Raw genomic sequence first — 16200 nt, 5'->3', positions numbered from 1 at the left:
GATTTTGCATCTGAATGATAAAAAGCTACTGCTGCACGGCTTTAAAACAGCACTTAGTGGTGTTTATTGGGCCAAGTTATAATGGGAATTTCAGTAACTGACAGTCCAGGAACCTAATGTTAATCTTGCACTTTTAATAAAAAGGTGCTGACAGCTGCAGTTACGTGGCCACTGTGTCGATTTCCTAATGGCTGGTACTGTTGAAAATGAGACTACTTAGATGTTCAGGCAAGGCTTCAAGTCTCTCTAAATTCAGCCGTTCAGTATAAAATCATATCGAGTGTCTTGTCGTTCTGGGGTTGTTCTAAAGAAATGTCATATTTGCTTGGCTATTAGTTCAGTATTTTCTGTTCAGGTATAATCAGATATGCGTGGGAATGTTCATGTTGGTCTGCATGGCTGATCATTTTGAAGTGTCTAGGGGGGAAATAAGTAAAACATGTTGATGGAAAGGACTGCAATGCACAATGGCTTCTAAAAGCAAGGATTTAATAGAAAGTAAAGCTTGATTGAAAAAGTCAGTTTGTCCAATGTTGTGTTACAGCCTTAGTAAAACGAGCTTCCTTTTCTAGAAGAGGGTAACAACTTCCAAGGTACAATCAAAGGAATTTTTTTAAAATTTAAAAATCCCTAATTGAAAGTATTTCCCACAACCTCCACTTGAAAACTGAGGTTAATTAGGAAGCTTCTGCTACATTAAGTTCTTGTTCCTATGACCCAAGAACAGAGATAGGAGTGCTGTAGTTATCTGGTGTTATTAGTTGTGGAACTGGTGTTGCCTGTATTTTGGCTACTGACTCTTTGTAAAGCAGATATACCTGCAGTATCACTGGCAGGCATTTGCCTGAAACAAGACCAGTTATAAAACTAGACCCAAAGAATGCTTCCAGTACCATCTTGGTAATGGTTGCAGTAACTTTGGAGCACGTGGAGAAAATTTATTCCCCAGTACATGTACTTCTCATCACTTGCATGTAGAATATATGTGGTTTTAACTGCTGTAACTGTCACAAGAAGATTAAGATCTGCTTGATCTATGTAAGAAAATGTCTCATTTGGCACTGATGGTTAATTTAAAGATGCGGTTGCTTGGCCTGTCCTAGATAAGACAAATGTATGAAAACTTGGTCAGTAGACGTGTTCCCTTTAAATAGATCATAATGATTGGATGTATCAGCCTTGATTTCTCATACAGGGTTTAATAACATGCTGCTCTCAAGCAAAAGATTTCTGGAAGACTTGCAGACTTTGACTTGCTTTACAAAGGGGAGGGGATCTGCTTATCAGATAAGTTGGGTGTAATATGAGTCAATCTTAATGAAGGGATTCTATTAAGGTTAAGGTAGTAACCTTGAAAGAAGATCGACACATTTTTGTTTAATGTAAGCTGCAAATATGAGCTGGTTTGGAGGCTAACAAACTGATTTAGCTGACAGTGATAATGGGTTTATCCTAGATAAACTGTAGCAGAGGTGCAAATGTGCTGTAGTCTTCATATACCAGGCAGGTAAAAGTCAGGTTGATACTCAGTACCCTAGCTAGGCTATTCTTAGTTCTTGTTGTCTGTATGACAGGGGAGAAATAAACAATTCACTGTGCTCTGTGTCCTGATGGAGTTTAACTGTTTTAGAAAAAACAAACTAGGTTTTACCAAAGCTATTCAGAATTATTTTTCAGATTTGAGAAATGCTATAGTCTTGACTTCTTTGGCATGTGCTTAATTCTTCAAAATCTAAAGTTCATGCCTGAGGTTTATTCATGATCAAAATATTCCTTTGAAAACCAAAAAATTTGAATTGTCTTGTAGTAACTTGAAATTATTAGCTCATAAGCCTGCTGAACTTGCAGAACTGTTTTTTCTCAGTTTTTTAGAATTCAAATTCAAGGTTGGGACTGACAGTACACAATACAGTCTAGCACAATGTCTTGCATTGCTCTTAATATAAGGAATTTAATACATAATTTAAAAAACCCAATCTCCATTAAAACCTTAGGAAATTAACAGTCTCATAACTACTGGCAGTACATCCATATGAACTTCTGTATAATGTGACGTTCATCAAAATTCAGACTTGACTTCCAAGCACCAGGTGGTCTTCAAAAATAGCGAGGCTTACAGAAGCTTGCTGTTATGCTAAAGTTTGTAAAGTATACTGAGTCTTTCTGTCTCTTCCTGATGTTTAAGATCTGTATTACAGACCTTGACAGTGCAATGTTACTAGCTATGTGTCCTCCAATAAATTTGAACAGAAGCTCGATTTAAAGGAGCTGCTATATGCTTCGTGGTTGAAGACTACAAGCTTAATTATCCTAGCAGTTTGTGGTTTGGTGTGGTTTCTTTTTTTCCTTTTGTTTACACTCTGCTACCACTTCACCCCCACCCTGCATGTATTGACCCAGTTTCTGTCAGGAAAATGAACAGCACAAACATTTGTACCTAGGCTGGGGGTGGTGCTCCCTTTGTATGTGTAGCAGTTAACCTTGTCAGTGACACACAGGAAGACAAAGTCCAGCAGCTTGTCTGGACTCAGTTTACACCTTTGTAAAATGAGAAGAGAATGGGAAGGAAAACATGGGAGAATGTTCAGTTACAGAAACCAAACAGAATGTACCCCTTTTCCATGGCTACCTTCAGCCTGCAGTTATCTTTAACTTTTAGGATTAAAACCCATTTCCCATCTAAATAAAAAATTGCTCCCTGGAATTACTGGGGGGTTGCAGGTGTATGAAATGCAGATTAGGATGTTGGGAACTTGCAGGTGCAGCTACCATACTGATCTAAGGTCAGCATTTCAAAGACTGAGTATCTGACTGATGATGCAGTTCTCAACACTTAACCAGTGTTCTTCATTGCTATTTTGTAGATGTTCGTCAGCTTTATTTTGGAGTAGTGTTGCAATTCACTGGCTAGTCTGATCTGTTGGATTACATCTAATGGTACAGCTACTCTTCTGATCTCTTAAGGCTGCTAAGATTTGAAACAATTGTTTCTGGGTGCAGTTGCTGTAAGCCAGCTGCCCTCATTTGTGCAGAATTCAACAGTGGAAGGAAATCATAAACATTGTTCCCAAGCTCTATATTGCATATTTGGATCTAAGGTGGTAGCAAACATCTCAAAGCCTAGTCAGTGCTCTTGGCTGGTTCAACTACCAGTATGTTAATGTCAAAACTAGTTTGGTGATTATTTTTATTAGCTGCATCCTGATAGGAGGATAAAGGAAAGGTTACAATCAAAATAATCTTTTGTGCTAAGCATATTGGTAATTGGGTATAGCAGCTAGATCTTGCCCAGTTCTCTGCTGGAAATGTTGCATCTGTTTTAGACTGAGGACTACAGGGAGCAAAGATACAATTTTACTTCTGGTGATATTCTACTTTCTGTTTGGAAGGTGTTAGTAGAGCTGGCAAAGTAATGTGTAAGACCTGAAGGGAGCTATCAAGCTTTTGTATAGGCACTTCCTCCAACTCAGCTACCCAGGAGAATTTTTGTATTAGTGGTGAACTGACAGCATGGCATAGTTTTTCCTTCCCCCTACCACTGCTACTCCTAAACTCCTAACAGCATGTTGGAAGAATCCAGTGTTTGAGTGACTGAAAAATAAAAAAGTATTGTCAGTGTATGCTCCATGCAGACAGTGAGGAGTAGACTCGTTGACTAGTTTGTTCCAGGCTGTGGAATAGGACCAGTTTAGGGACCTAAGTGTTTCCAACTGCATAGCAGGGTACTTACTGCATGTTGTGTTATGTCTTAAATCAGCTCAAGGCCACTTATCTGCTGCAGATGCAGATCTACTGTCCATTTTAAAAGAGCCAGGGAGGGATTGCTGCCAAAAGTTGTGAGGAGTGCAGAGTCAGGACAAACAGCACTGGCATTTGTACAGCGAAGTAACGAGGTTGCTCAGGAGCTGCTGGAGCATCCTGCAGCTGGCTCAGAGACGGTGAAATACAAGATTGCCTCAGAGTTGCCTAACCTATTCAGTGAGACTTAAAAAAAACCTTCAGGCCTGTCTTTTAATTATCATTTTCTAAAAGGTGCTGCTGAAGGAAACTCTTAAACTGAGAAATCTGTCTTTACACAAATACAGCATCAAATGGACTTTGTTCTCCTGACACAGTACTGCAAACCTGTCCTTTAAAGAGATTAGTTGCTTGCTTTTACTTCATTGTCTAGGAATGTTTTGATCAGCATAGCTCTAACACCTAGCAGCACATTGAAAGCTGATTGCTGGAAGAGATGGTTTTGTTCACTGCACTAGTTACCACTACAAATGTTTCTGCTTGGCTAGCTCCCAGAATAGGCTGTCACCAGCTCTGTGTCTGCTGAAAACAATGTTGGACTGTGGGGGGAAGGGGAGTAAATGAAATAAAAGTATGACAGTTTTGAGTGACTCGTGAAGCTGTGGCCTCGAATTTTTCTTTCTGGGTTGTTAGTGAAGAGACAGCTACAGATTTATGGTACAAATACTTCCATACTGCTTGGTGATATCAAATGGAGGTGTATACTGAAGATTCTGTTAGGGCTTTTGATTGTGTATCAGCCTCCTGCCCTCAATTATCTTGGCTTTCTGTGTTAAAAAAGTGAGTTTGGTGACTTAATGTATGCAACTAAAGGAGATCACTTGTTTGTAAGGCTAGTTCAATTTTCAGTTTAACTTCAAGGAAAGAGTATTTTGTGTAGGAAGAAACCTTTCTTATGGTACAGGAAAGGAGTAAAGGAGGCGGTTCAATTATAATTCTTTAGGTAGTCTTTGTACCACTGAAATTATAGCAGCCTGCCTTAAATGGTCATTTCAGTAGCCCTATGTCAGATGGTTTTGATAGTATTTGTCTTTGAGGTGAATGAGGAAGTCTGATATTTAGCCCTTGTCTTTGGCATGTCTAACCTATGGAGTTTTAATGTTTGGATGTCATCTTACACGAGGATAGTGAAGTAAAAAATGGCTTTATCATCCTCTTGCAGCTTTAAGTGGAGAATATATCTTACATACAGTCTGCCAGAAAAAGTCTGGGTGACACATCTCATTCTTTTACATCTCTGTCCATAGGGCTTTGGGGATTTACTAATTAGCATTTGAATATACTCACTGTAGTAATGAAATGGCAAGACGTTCAGAAGTCTTAGTTTGCCATTCTGGTGTTCAAATATGAAATCCTGTCTTACTAGGTCTGATTAGTGTTTAATAAAGTTCTTGCCTTGCTCTTTTTAGGGTCTCTAAAAGGTAGCAGGAAAGAGTTCTGGGAGCACAAGGACCATGGCAACCCAAGGTATATAGTGCATTACAATTCCTGTTACTAGAATCTAGTAGTTCTAATAAAGAGCAGTTAAACTGGCTCCTTACTCCCCTTTTCTAACCTTAAGTCACTTAAATTGAATAACATCTGCTCTATTACAGTCATTAATACCTTACACTGGAACTCAAATCTGCAGACAAGTTTGTCAAACATTTTGAGTCCCCTGAGTACAGTCAGGTATCTAATTGTAGTATGTGGAAAGGGGAGCCTTTAAGCAGTAAACTAAAACGGTCACAGTATTGGTGATTGCTCTGCTTGTTGGTTGGGTTTATAGATGCCTGCACTGGTTTGACATAAAACCTCCATTTAAAACTGCTGTCTCACTTGCAGTGCTACCTCTGCTGGGTTGAAGCAGTTGTTTATAACAGTTAATTTTTCTTTTAAATCTGTGTCATCTCTTGAAGAATTAATACATGCTGGAGTAATTGAACTGAACTTAATTGTTCAACAATGATTTCTTACAGCTGACTTGATGGAGTTGGATATGGCAATGGAGCCAGACAGAAAAGCAGCAGTCAGTCATTGGCAGCAGCAGTCATACCTGGACTCTGGTATCCATTCTGGTGCCACAACAACTGCTCCCTCCTTGAGTGGCAAGGGAAATCCTGAAGAGGAAGATGTGGACACGACACAAGTGCTGTATGAGTGGGAGCAGGGCTTCTCTCAGTCCTTTACCCAGGAGCAAGTTGCTGGTGAGGCCTTTTCTATTACACCTGTTTGCTTAACAATATAGAAACCTAAATACTGAGTACCAATCTAGAAGGTGAGCTTTTTATTCCTAGTTTGAGGTAATGACTTAGCCTCTTTTTTTTTTTTTTTTTCTTCAGATATTGATGGCCAGTATGCAATGACTAGAGCTCAGAGAGTGCGTGCAGCTATGTTCCCTGAAACACTGGATGAAGGAATGCAAATCCCATCCACGCAGTTTGATGCTGCTCATCCAACTAATGTGCAACGCCTGGCTGAGCCATCCCAGATGTTAAAACATGCTGTTGTTAATTTGATAAACTACCAAGATGATGCTGAACTTGCAACTCGTGCGATCCCAGAACTGACCAAACTGTTGAATGATGAGGACCAGGTAAGCATTTTCTTTGCCTCAGTGTAGCTTGCTTGTGGGGCTTCTTCAATGACCTTAAAACAAAAATCTTCCTTCAAATATTTCTGTAGGTGGTAGTGAACAAGGCTGCAGTTATGGTTCATCAGTTATCCAAAAAGGAAGCGTCTCGCCATGCTATTATGAGATCTCCCCAGATGGTATCTGCTATTGTACGTACCATGCAAAATACAAACGATGTGGAAACAGCCCGTTGTACTGCAGGTACACTACACAATCTCTCGCATCACCGTGAAGGCTTGTTGGCAATCTTCAAATCAGGAGGCATCCCTGCTTTGGTTAAAATGCTTGGGTATGTGACTACTAGGACAGTACTTGTGTTTTTCAGTTGGCACTGGTAGGTGCAGGTACTCACGAGGTGTGGTTTTGTTCTTTTTTTTTTTCTTTCTAAAGGTCCCCAGTGGACTCTGTGCTGTTCTATGCCATTACAACTCTTCACAATCTCCTGTTACATCAGGAAGGAGCCAAAATGGCTGTCCGTCTAGCTGGTGGGCTGCAGAAAATGGTTGCCTTGCTCAACAAGACAAACGTCAAATTCTTGGCCATCACAACGGACTGCCTTCAGATTTTAGCGTATGGCAATCAAGAAAGTAAAGTAAGTGCCTCTGCTATTGCAGTGCTTTATATGAGCAAGCTTGTTCTGTGACTGGCCTAACAGTTCCTGAGTACTGGCCTCCTTATTCTGAATCTTCAGATGGTTGGGCTTTTGGCAGTCAGTCCTGACCCTGCAAGGTGAGAAACGCAGGAATTATTTTGCAGAAAGGCAGTCATGCTTGTAGTGAGACTGGAAAACTTAAACTGCACCAGCCGATGTGAACAGTTTTTTAGAGCTGTAACCTCTGGTGTGTGTAAGCCAGCAAAACTACTGCATACTGACATGCGCAGGAAGTAACATTTATCTGTCATCTTTGCTGTCTCCTAGCTGATCATTCTGGCGAGTGGTGGACCCCAGGCTCTAGTAAACATAATGAGGACCTATACCTATGAGAAACTATTGTGGACCACAAGTAGGGTGCTGAAGGTGTTGTCAGTCTGCTCCAGCAACAAACCTGCTATTGTTGAGGCTGGTAAGTACCTTGTACCCATGATAACTTAAGAAGCGAGATAGTGCTTTGGGATCTGTACATTCCTCACAAGAACAGAAACTGACAGCATCAAATAGAACTTGGGTCGGTTCTTCAGTCCGTAACTAGTTTATATACAGAAATATAAAAGGCAGTCTGTTTTAAGTAAGTCTGTGTTGATAGCTGGGCAGCTTAGTGGTTGAGCATTGTCAGAATGGTCCCCTTAGAATATGCATACATTTAAAAGGCCCGGTGTCACAAAGAGGATCTCAGTGTTTTTTTCTCTGTGATGAAGGGTTAGGGCCTAGCCTTATTACAATACTAATGCCAAGAAAGATCCAGAAGCTTGTGAGATATGCACTTGGACTTAAGGGAGGAGAAGGATGTGATTGTTCGCAAGTTGAGCGTCTGAGTAACAGTATCAAATCTGTACTGTCTTCTAGGTGGGATGCAAGCTCTGGGACTCCACCTCACAGATCCAAGTCAGCGTCTTGTCCAGAACTGTCTCTGGACTCTGAGAAATTTGTCAGATGCTGCAACAAAGCAGGTAAATGGCTCTCTTAGGGAATCAGTATCAAAAGCCAACATAGTGGAAGAGGAGAGAGACTAAATTTTTCTTCCCTCCTTTTTTGCAGGAGGGCATGGAGGGCCTTCTAGGAACTCTTGTTCAGCTTTTAGGATCAGATGATATTAATGTTGTGACTTGTGCTGCTGGCATCCTTTCCAACCTTACCTGTAACAATTACAAGAACAAGATGATGGTCTGCCAGGTTGGTGGCATTGAGGCTCTTGTGCGCACAGTTCTTCGGGCTGGAGACAGGGAAGACATCACAGAACCTGCTATTTGTGCGCTCCGTCACCTCACCAGCAGACATCAAGAAGCTGAGATGGCTCAAAATGCAGTACGTCTCCATTACGGACTCCCAGTGGTTGTTAAACTCTTGCACCCGCCGTCGCACTGGCCTTTGATCAAGGTAAGTAATAGTTAACAACTTCTAGTGCTGAAAACTGGTGCTTTTTTTTTTTTTAAATGTAGCTTTAACTGTGAAAAATACTTTCCAAGGTGTTGAGGAAAGTAGTTTGTCTGATGGGAAAGATGCTTCAATTGAGGAACTGTTGTCTTAGACATTTAAGCATTTGGGATCAACTGATTAAAAAAAGAAATTGCTAACAACGAGCCCAGCAGTGACATTCTCTTACTCCCCACCCCCTTCCTTAACTGCAGGCTACCGTTGGTTTGATCCGCAACCTGGCGCTCTGTCCTGCAAACCACGCCCCGCTGCGCGAGCAGGGGGCTATTCCAAGGCTAGTTCAGTTGCTGGTTAGAGCACATCAGGATACCCAGCGACGTACTTCTATGGGTGGAACACAACAGCAGTTCGTGGTAAGTGGCTGCCACAAACTGAAGTTACGTGTAAAACTCGCCTCTCAATACTCCTCATTTGTCAGTGTGCCTCAGTTATGTATTCTTTGGTTTAAGTAGCTGTTGTCTTATTTGCTCTAGTTCATGTTATTCTCTTGGCATGCTGATAATTCTGTCTTGGCAGACCTGCAAGTTTTCCTTAAGTAAATAAGAATGCCAGAACTTTGGTTCTTATTTTACTCAGAACCTCTTGAGCGTTTAATTCTGACTGATCTAGATAGCAGAAACGCTGGTTTTGCCTACTCTGGCAAGGCAGGTAGTTCTCTACCAGGAAACCAGAACTGCCTCATCCTTCTCTCAAGTATGGCTTTAAGAATGCTATTACAGTTTATGGTGTATTTTCAAGGGTGCCTAAAGCTGTAGAAGTACTGGGCAGTTGTACAGACTCCATACTTGTTATCTGTTTAGGTACCAGGTCAGTGTGGCAACATCAGTCTCGATATTTTTTTTTTTCCCCTGTTAAACACCTCAACAGAGGAGAAGTTGCCTTAGCGTGGGCAAGTGGAAGCGGCAGTACCTACTAGTACAGGAGCGTAGATAATACTTGCGCAGAGGAGGGAGGGGGCCTCTTCATTACTGATAGCTGCTGTTTCAAACTTAGTGAACTGCCAAGCTACTCCAGCTTGGGGAAGAAGGGCTGGAGTTGTCAGCCATGGAGTTCATAATGAAGTGAAATGAAAATGAGAACAGTGGGAGGAGTTCCACTGAGATGCTTCACTTACTGAATTTAGTTGGATAAACCAGGCTGACACCTGGCAGGGATGTTAAGTTCGAAGGCCAGCAGCAGGTAGTGGCTATGGGCTCTGCTGGGGGAAGGGGGCACAATGTGGGGGACAAGTTTCGTTGATTTGTTGACAGGGTGATCAGCTTTTTGACGGTCATTTTAGAAGATAGCACGCAACATCTCAAGTTCCAAAAATGCTTTTTCTTTCCCTAACTAGGAGGGTGTGCGTATGGAAGAAATTGTTGAGGGCTGCACTGGAGCCCTGCATATTCTTGCACGTGATGTTCATAATCGAATCGTAATCAGGGGTCTAAATACCATTCCACTGTTTGTGCAGGTAAGTAAGAGCTCAAGACAGTGCTGTGGTACATAATAGAAAAATGGCTCCTGCGCTTCCTTGATAGCACTGCTAAGTCAGATTGTGCTGAAGGGCTCGTTTCAAATAGAAGAGCTAAAGAAACCCTTGTGTTTTGGTTGCAGTTGTTGTACTCTCCCATTGAGAATATCCAGAGAGTAGCTGCAGGTGTACTTTGCGAACTGGCTCAAGACAAGGAAGCAGCTGAAGCAATTGAAGCTGAAGGTGCAACTGCCCCTTTAACAGAACTGCTTCATTCTAGGAATGAGGGTGTTGGTGAGTAAACTTAAAAGACAGGTTTCGTACTTGTCTTAAAGTTGCTGGAATACGCAACCTCTACTGAAATCACTCTTCCTTTTGATAGCAACATACGCAGCTGCAGTACTGTTCAGAATGTCTGAGGACAAACCACAAGACTATAAGAAGCGACTTTCGGTTGAATTGACGAGCTCTCTGTTCCGGACTGAGCCAATGGCTTGGAACGAGGTGAGTTTTGTCTCCTGTGTTAAAAGCAGACCTTATGTCTTAGTCCTCCCTCCTTTCAGTAGTGAAGTGTAGATACCATCAGGGATACCGGCCCAGTGTCTGATATAGCTCTGCCTTCATGTTGAGGTTCAGTGAGCCTGTGGCTGCCTTGCAGATAGGAGGAGACCATTCTTCACTGCTGCTAAAGTTTGTAATTCTCATTATGTTTGTGCAAAGCTGTATAGAAGGACTTTATACATTTCTGTGCTGCTTGTCAGAATCTAATGAACTCTGAATGTAAAAATGGAGACAGAAGTGATATGAGGGAAGCATAAACATAAAAAACAGCTTGTGAGGCTTCTATCTAGCATAGGATGTATGACTAATGATCTTGTGTTGGGGTGCAACTTGTGTTCTCCTTAAACCTGAGCTTTCAGACTTGAATATGTTTGTAGGCTAATTATCACACATTGCCTTTTTTCATGCTTAAAGGGCTACACCGTGATTTGAGACTGAAAACAAACTGTGTGCATGGGGTAGAGGAAGGTTTCACTAAGTGGCTGTCTTCCCCCAGATTCATAAGATTCAGGAGCTTAGCCTGGCTTATCTTGTATGTACGTACTAAAAGAACAGTAGCCCTTGACTTGTACTATTTCAATGCTTACTTTTCTGTTTTTCTAAAATCTATATCTACCACAGTAATGTGGGAAAAAAAAAAGTTAAAATGGAATATCTATTTGAGATTGGAGTTAGGCAACTGCACTACAGAGAGGCGCTTACTTCTGTAATGGGATGAAGTGGGAGAGGTCCCTTCAGAACTAAAAGCTCTGTTGCTGGCTTGGGAGTCTCCAAACAGCTGACCTACAGGAGGTGGGCAAGTGTACCTGTGGAGGGAGGAGTGTGCACAGACCTGCCATGTCTTTTTCATTCCCACACAGAACCCTCTTTCCAGTGCTCTCTGGTTTCCTGTGCCTCAGCCTGGCTGTTACTGGATACAGATGCTTAGATAAAAAAGGTGTTTCACATTACAGAAGTACCATGCTGCAGTGCTCACTGCAGAACTGTTGCTAAAAAGGGATCTGGGGCAAGCTTCAAAACTTTTTAACCTCAGAATTATGAGTGCTGGCCCGAAGACCTGATTTTAAAACTGTTTTGTAACTTTTTGTGTACATCTAGACAGCAGATCTCGGACTTGATATTGGTGCCCAGGGAGAACCTCTTGGATACCGCCCAGATGGTATGTCTCTTCTGTTACCCTTGACTAAAGTTGGATGACGTCAAGTCATAGATTTTAAAGGAGAACTGCAAATGAGTGAAGAGTGAATTACTCTTCAGCAAGGTATTGCAAACAGACAGGCAGACGGGGAACTGCCAGTTCAAATAATCAGTTTCTGCAATACCAGTGGCAGCACTGAAATAAATGGGAGCTGCCTGAACGTGCAGAACTGGTGTCTCTTGTGTGAGCCTTTGTGGGAGAATCTCCCGCTGAGCTCTTGTTTCCAGAAATCTTTAACATTCTTTACAAATGGACTTGACAATTCCAATAGAGCAGTTTTTCTTTAAAACAAAAAAGCTTGTACTGAATGTATTAGTCTGTAAGTGTCTATAGACTTGAACGCAAGCCTATCCCTAAGGATTCTAAGCTATTTTTGACTAGTCTTTCAGAAGCAAGTCTACAGTCTTGGAGCCTGGTTTTGCTGCAGTATTGTTGAATTTTAGAACTGTTGATTGTGCAGACTAATGGCTTGGCTGGAATCTGCTCGTGCTTCTGACTGCAGTGTGCTTTGTCTGCAGAATCATACTGGAAGGCTGTTTCGAACAATGGAATAGCCATTAAGGGCAGGCAACAGATTGTTTTGAACTTGGCTGAACTAGAAAAACGTTAGATGGCTACCAAGATCTTCTCACACACTGATACTTGCAGCTTCTGATGCATCTAACATCTGTTAACATTATGCTTTTTTTCCCTCTGCCACCTTTAACTTTCTTAGATCCTAGCTACCGTTCTTTCCACTCTGGCGGATACGGTCAGGATGCCTTGGGTATGGACCCTATGATGGAACATGAAATGGGTGGCCACCACCCTGGTGCTGACTACCCAGTTGATGGTCTGCCAGATCTTGGCCATGCCCAGGACCTTATGGATGGGCTGCCTCCAGGTGACAGTAATCAGTTGGCCTGGTTCGATACTGACCTGTAAATCATCCTTTAGGTAAGAAGCTCCAACCTTGAATTTACAAACAAAAGAAAAAGAGAAAAACAGGTGACTGGACTGAGGACTTGGTTGGCAGGGAGGGATTGGCTCCTTTGGGTCCCAGTGTGCCAGAATAGTGAATAAATTCTCTGGAAACACATGATCAGTACACTCCAAACTGACTTCTGCTGTGAAGTGTGGAAGTAATTAACTGTAACGTCTTGTGCACTGGCTTCACGCAGTCTTTAATGTGTGACATCAGCCCTTTACTTGGGAACGCTGACACCCGTTTTTTTCTCTCTTTGCAGCTGTATCATCTGAATGAACTTGCATTGATTGGCCTGTAGAGTTGCTGAGAGGGCTCGAGGGGTGGGCTAGTATCTCAGAAAGTGCCTGACACACTAACCAAGCTGAGTTTCCTATGGGAACAATTGAAGTAAACTTTTTGTTCTGGTCCTTTTTGGTCGAGGAGTAATAATACAAATGGATTTTGGGAGTGATTCAAGAAACGAAGGATGCACAAGAATGAATTGCAAGATGGAATTTATCAAACCCTAGCCTTGCTTGTTAAAAATTTATTATTTTTTTTAAATCTCTGTAATGGTACTGACCTTGCTTGCTTTGGAAGTAGCCTTTCTTTTTGCAGTAATTGTTGTTAGGTTTTTTTTAAGTCTCTCGTAGTATTAAGTTATAGTGAATATGCTACAGCAGTTTCTAATTTTTAAGGATTGAGTAAAGGTGTAGAACACTAATTCATAATCGCTCTAACTGTATTCTGAATAAAGTGTAACATTGTGTAGCCTTTTTGTATAAAAAACTAGACAAATAGAAATGGTCCAATTAGTTTCCTTTTTAATATGCTTAAAATAAGCAGGTGGATCTATTTCATGTTTTTGATCAAAAACTTTATCTGGGATATGTCTGGGTAGGGGCCAGTAAGAACTGTTTATTTGGAACCTTGTATTGGACAGTTTACCAGTTGCCTTTTATCCCAAAGTTATTGTAGCCTGCTGTGATACAGATGCTTCATGAGAAAAATGCAGTTATAAAATGGTTCAAAATTAAAGTAAAATTTTAATTCACTCTGTGTCAGATTATTTCAGATCATCAAGTGGAGTTGTGTATGTTAACAAGGTTTCTGAAAATTGGCCTGGTGCTGCACAACTTCAGTACTTGAGAGGAGGAAGCTAATAAGAACCATTTACCTCTTCCATCCCTGTAGAGCCCCATGTCCTAACGCTGGAGGCTTCCCCCTATGCCTCTCTGTGGCACTGTTCCTGCCCTTGGCCTGCTGCCCCTGGGCTCTGGCAGCTCCCTCGGCAGGGACAGGGACCAGGACAGCCAGAGGGGGACAGCTGCCCAGCCTGCCCACCCTGTGCTCGCTTCTGGGCTTCAAAAAGCAGGAGCAGCATCTTGGTTCAGCTCCCTCCAGACATGTGCTATCGCTGGGCTTGGGCCCTTTGCTGACAGGGAAACCACCAGCTGGTTCAGTAGCTTAAAGCTGTTTTTTCCCAATGTCCTCGGTCACGGTGTGAGCTATGATCTCCCTCTAGCCAACCTCTGAGGCAGCACTGCTGTGGTTGGAAGCTGGGCAGGCAGTTCTTCAGCGCAGCATGGCTGGCACCAGCCTCTGGGACAGCCAGCGCTCCCAGGCAGTGTGCTCCAGGCAGCAGTTTGCTGGTGGGAGAGCAGAGGAGGCCTTGGTGGCAAGGGACCATGGCTGGAGTTAGGAGCCTGAGATGCTGGGAGCTGAACAAAGCTACAGCCTGGTGCCTTTCACTTGGAGCAAAGGCACTGCTACCCCTGCAGAGGGGCGCACCTTACTCAGGAATTCAGCTTTGTTCCTCTCAGCCACACCAGTACTATGAAACACTTCACCAAATAATAGCTACCACGTAGCTCTTCCACATTTCTAGTGACAGCTGTTGAGCTATGACAAACTGGTATTTAAAGTCATGCAAGAAAACAATTTGTGTAAAAGCTCCAAGGTGAAGTCAGTTCACTGAGGGGTTTCCTTCCTTAGCCTGGGGCACTGACTGCCCAAGAGCAGGCTGGTAGCAGCAACTCTCAGCCTGGCACCTGCTGTGGCAGGAACAGGCAGTGGCTGCTTTGAAAGACAAACCTTAAGGAAGAAGCGGTCGTAGTGCCAGACCTGGCTCTGTTCTGCCAAGTCTTTACAGGCTGTAGCACCTGCTAGCTCTAGAGGACCCTTCCTAGAGCACCAACTCTTACCAGGGATCAATGACAAGCTGCCAGGCTCATTGTCTCACCTGTTTTCAGTGAGGAACTCCAGCCAGGAGTGTTGGCAGCTGAGAACACCACCTCCAGCACAGCTGAAGCTGTGCAGTGCTAGGCAACAGTGGGCCACACAGTCTCACAAAAAAAAGCCCACACTACTGGATAAAAAAACCTGATAAAATCTATCATGCATATGTGCCACACACACACACAGAGCCTCTGGGATTGCAGGGCTTGGGTCTGGTTGGGTGAGATGAAGAATATAATTTGTCTTCATAGAAATGTGTTGCCTAGTGCCAGTCACAGGCATGAGGTAGCCCCTTGAACAGCCAAGGCATTCACCTGGGATAAATGAACATTTCTAACAGCAGCTTAAAATAGTGAAACGCTTTATACTGTGAAATAACTGTACTATTTATTTAATATATGCTTTTCAAAGTTGGGCTGTCAAATACTTTGAGCTTCATCATGTAATGCCAGTTAGGTAAAGTAGTAACCAAGAATTCATCCTTACAGGCCTTTAAAAACCAAAACAACCAACCCCCCCTCAACCAGGTTCCCTCCCTTCCTGAAGCCTCCCAAATTCACACATACGCCCATACACAGCTACAGCTCCACTTGCTGAATCAGTTACGTCTGCTCTGGTCATTGGAAGCCGTTCCTTCTTGCAACACAAGTTGTGCATTTCAGTCGGCTGGTCAAAAACAGTTCACTTGGTAGTTCTGATATTTTCATGTCCCACCATTCTCAGAATTTCAAATGCCAAGGAAGCAACAGCCACATTAGCGTGAGAGCTAGGAATTAGAAAACAGTAACTTCTATTAGACATTCTCAGGAAAACTTTTTGCTCAAATTCCACATTTGCCTTTATCTATGCTGGGAAATTTTCCCACCACCCATGGCTCTGCAGGTTTGAGATTGAATGGTGAAGTCCTTTCCTTCCTCACCTAAGTTTTTATTATATGTATTTTGCCTAATTTTTCCTTCTGGAAACATGTTTTTTCTAGCATTGGAACAGAGGCTCTAACACATTACTGCTAGTCCACAGAAACAAAATTTTTTTTTTTATAGACTACCATCCCTCATCTTTAGCTTAGAAAGGACACCAGTAGATCAATCTGCAGCTTCCTTGGTTGCTGCTAACGACAAATAACCTACCAACACTCCAAGCTTTGGGGAACACAGAGGAAATCCAAATGATCAGACCACAATATGTAAGCCAGTGTCTTAATGAGCAGCAGTTTAAAACAGAAAATTTAGTTATCTGAAACAAATTCATCTTGGCAACTGTCTTCACTGAAAAATAAATGGCTACGATCCCACATTCT

The 16200-nt window shown here is 42.4% G+C and overlaps 2 protein-coding genes across 4 annotated transcripts in view; one reads left to right on the top strand and one right to left on the bottom strand.

Moving 5' to 3' along the window:
• The first annotated feature begins 5168 nt into the window (after positions 1–5168).
• CTNNB1 (catenin beta 1) lies at positions 5169–13716 on the top strand. 2 transcript variants are annotated; one of them, XM_026842198.1, is made up of 15 exons: positions 5169–5265; positions 5757–5984; positions 6120–6373; positions 6463–6701; positions 6803–7004; positions 7332–7476; positions 7917–8020; positions 8109–8447; positions 8699–8857; positions 9838–9957; positions 10101–10251; positions 10340–10461; positions 11617–11677; positions 12432–12652; positions 12943–13716. In XM_026842198.1, the coding sequence occupies exons 1-14, from the start codon at positions 5253–5255 to the stop codon at positions 12638–12640; spliced, it is 2346 nt and encodes a 781-aa protein (XP_026697999.1). In that variant the 5' UTR covers positions 5169–5252; the 3' UTR covers positions 12641–12652; positions 12943–13716. The 2 variants fall into 2 exon arrangements, with proteins under 2 accessions (XP_026697999.1, XP_026698000.1); XM_026842199.1 differs by lacking the exon at positions 12432–12652.
• Positions 13717–14860: 1144 nt separating this feature from the next.
• Positions 14861–16200, bottom strand: part of ULK4 (unc-51 like kinase 4) — a 249423-nt gene continuing 248083 nt past the window's right edge. For both annotated transcript variants that reach the window (XM_026843577.1, XM_026843576.1), the window contains exon 36: positions 14861–15666. In XM_026843577.1, coding sequence (XP_026699378.1) covers positions 15582–15666 — 85 coding nt within the window. In that variant the 3' untranslated portion in view covers positions 14861–15581. The remainder of the gene's footprint in view (positions 15667–16200) is intronic.

Source organism: Athene cunicularia, assembly GCF_003259725.1.
Source record: "Athene cunicularia isolate RWA chromosome 2 unlocalized genomic scaffold, athCun1 chr2_part1, whole genome shotgun sequence".
In the NCBI taxonomy this organism is placed as follows: Eukaryota; Metazoa; Chordata; class Aves; order Strigiformes; family Strigidae; genus Athene; species Athene cunicularia.
The sequence above is the reverse complement of the archived record's forward strand: the minus strand, read 5'-3'. Positions and strand labels throughout refer to the sequence as shown.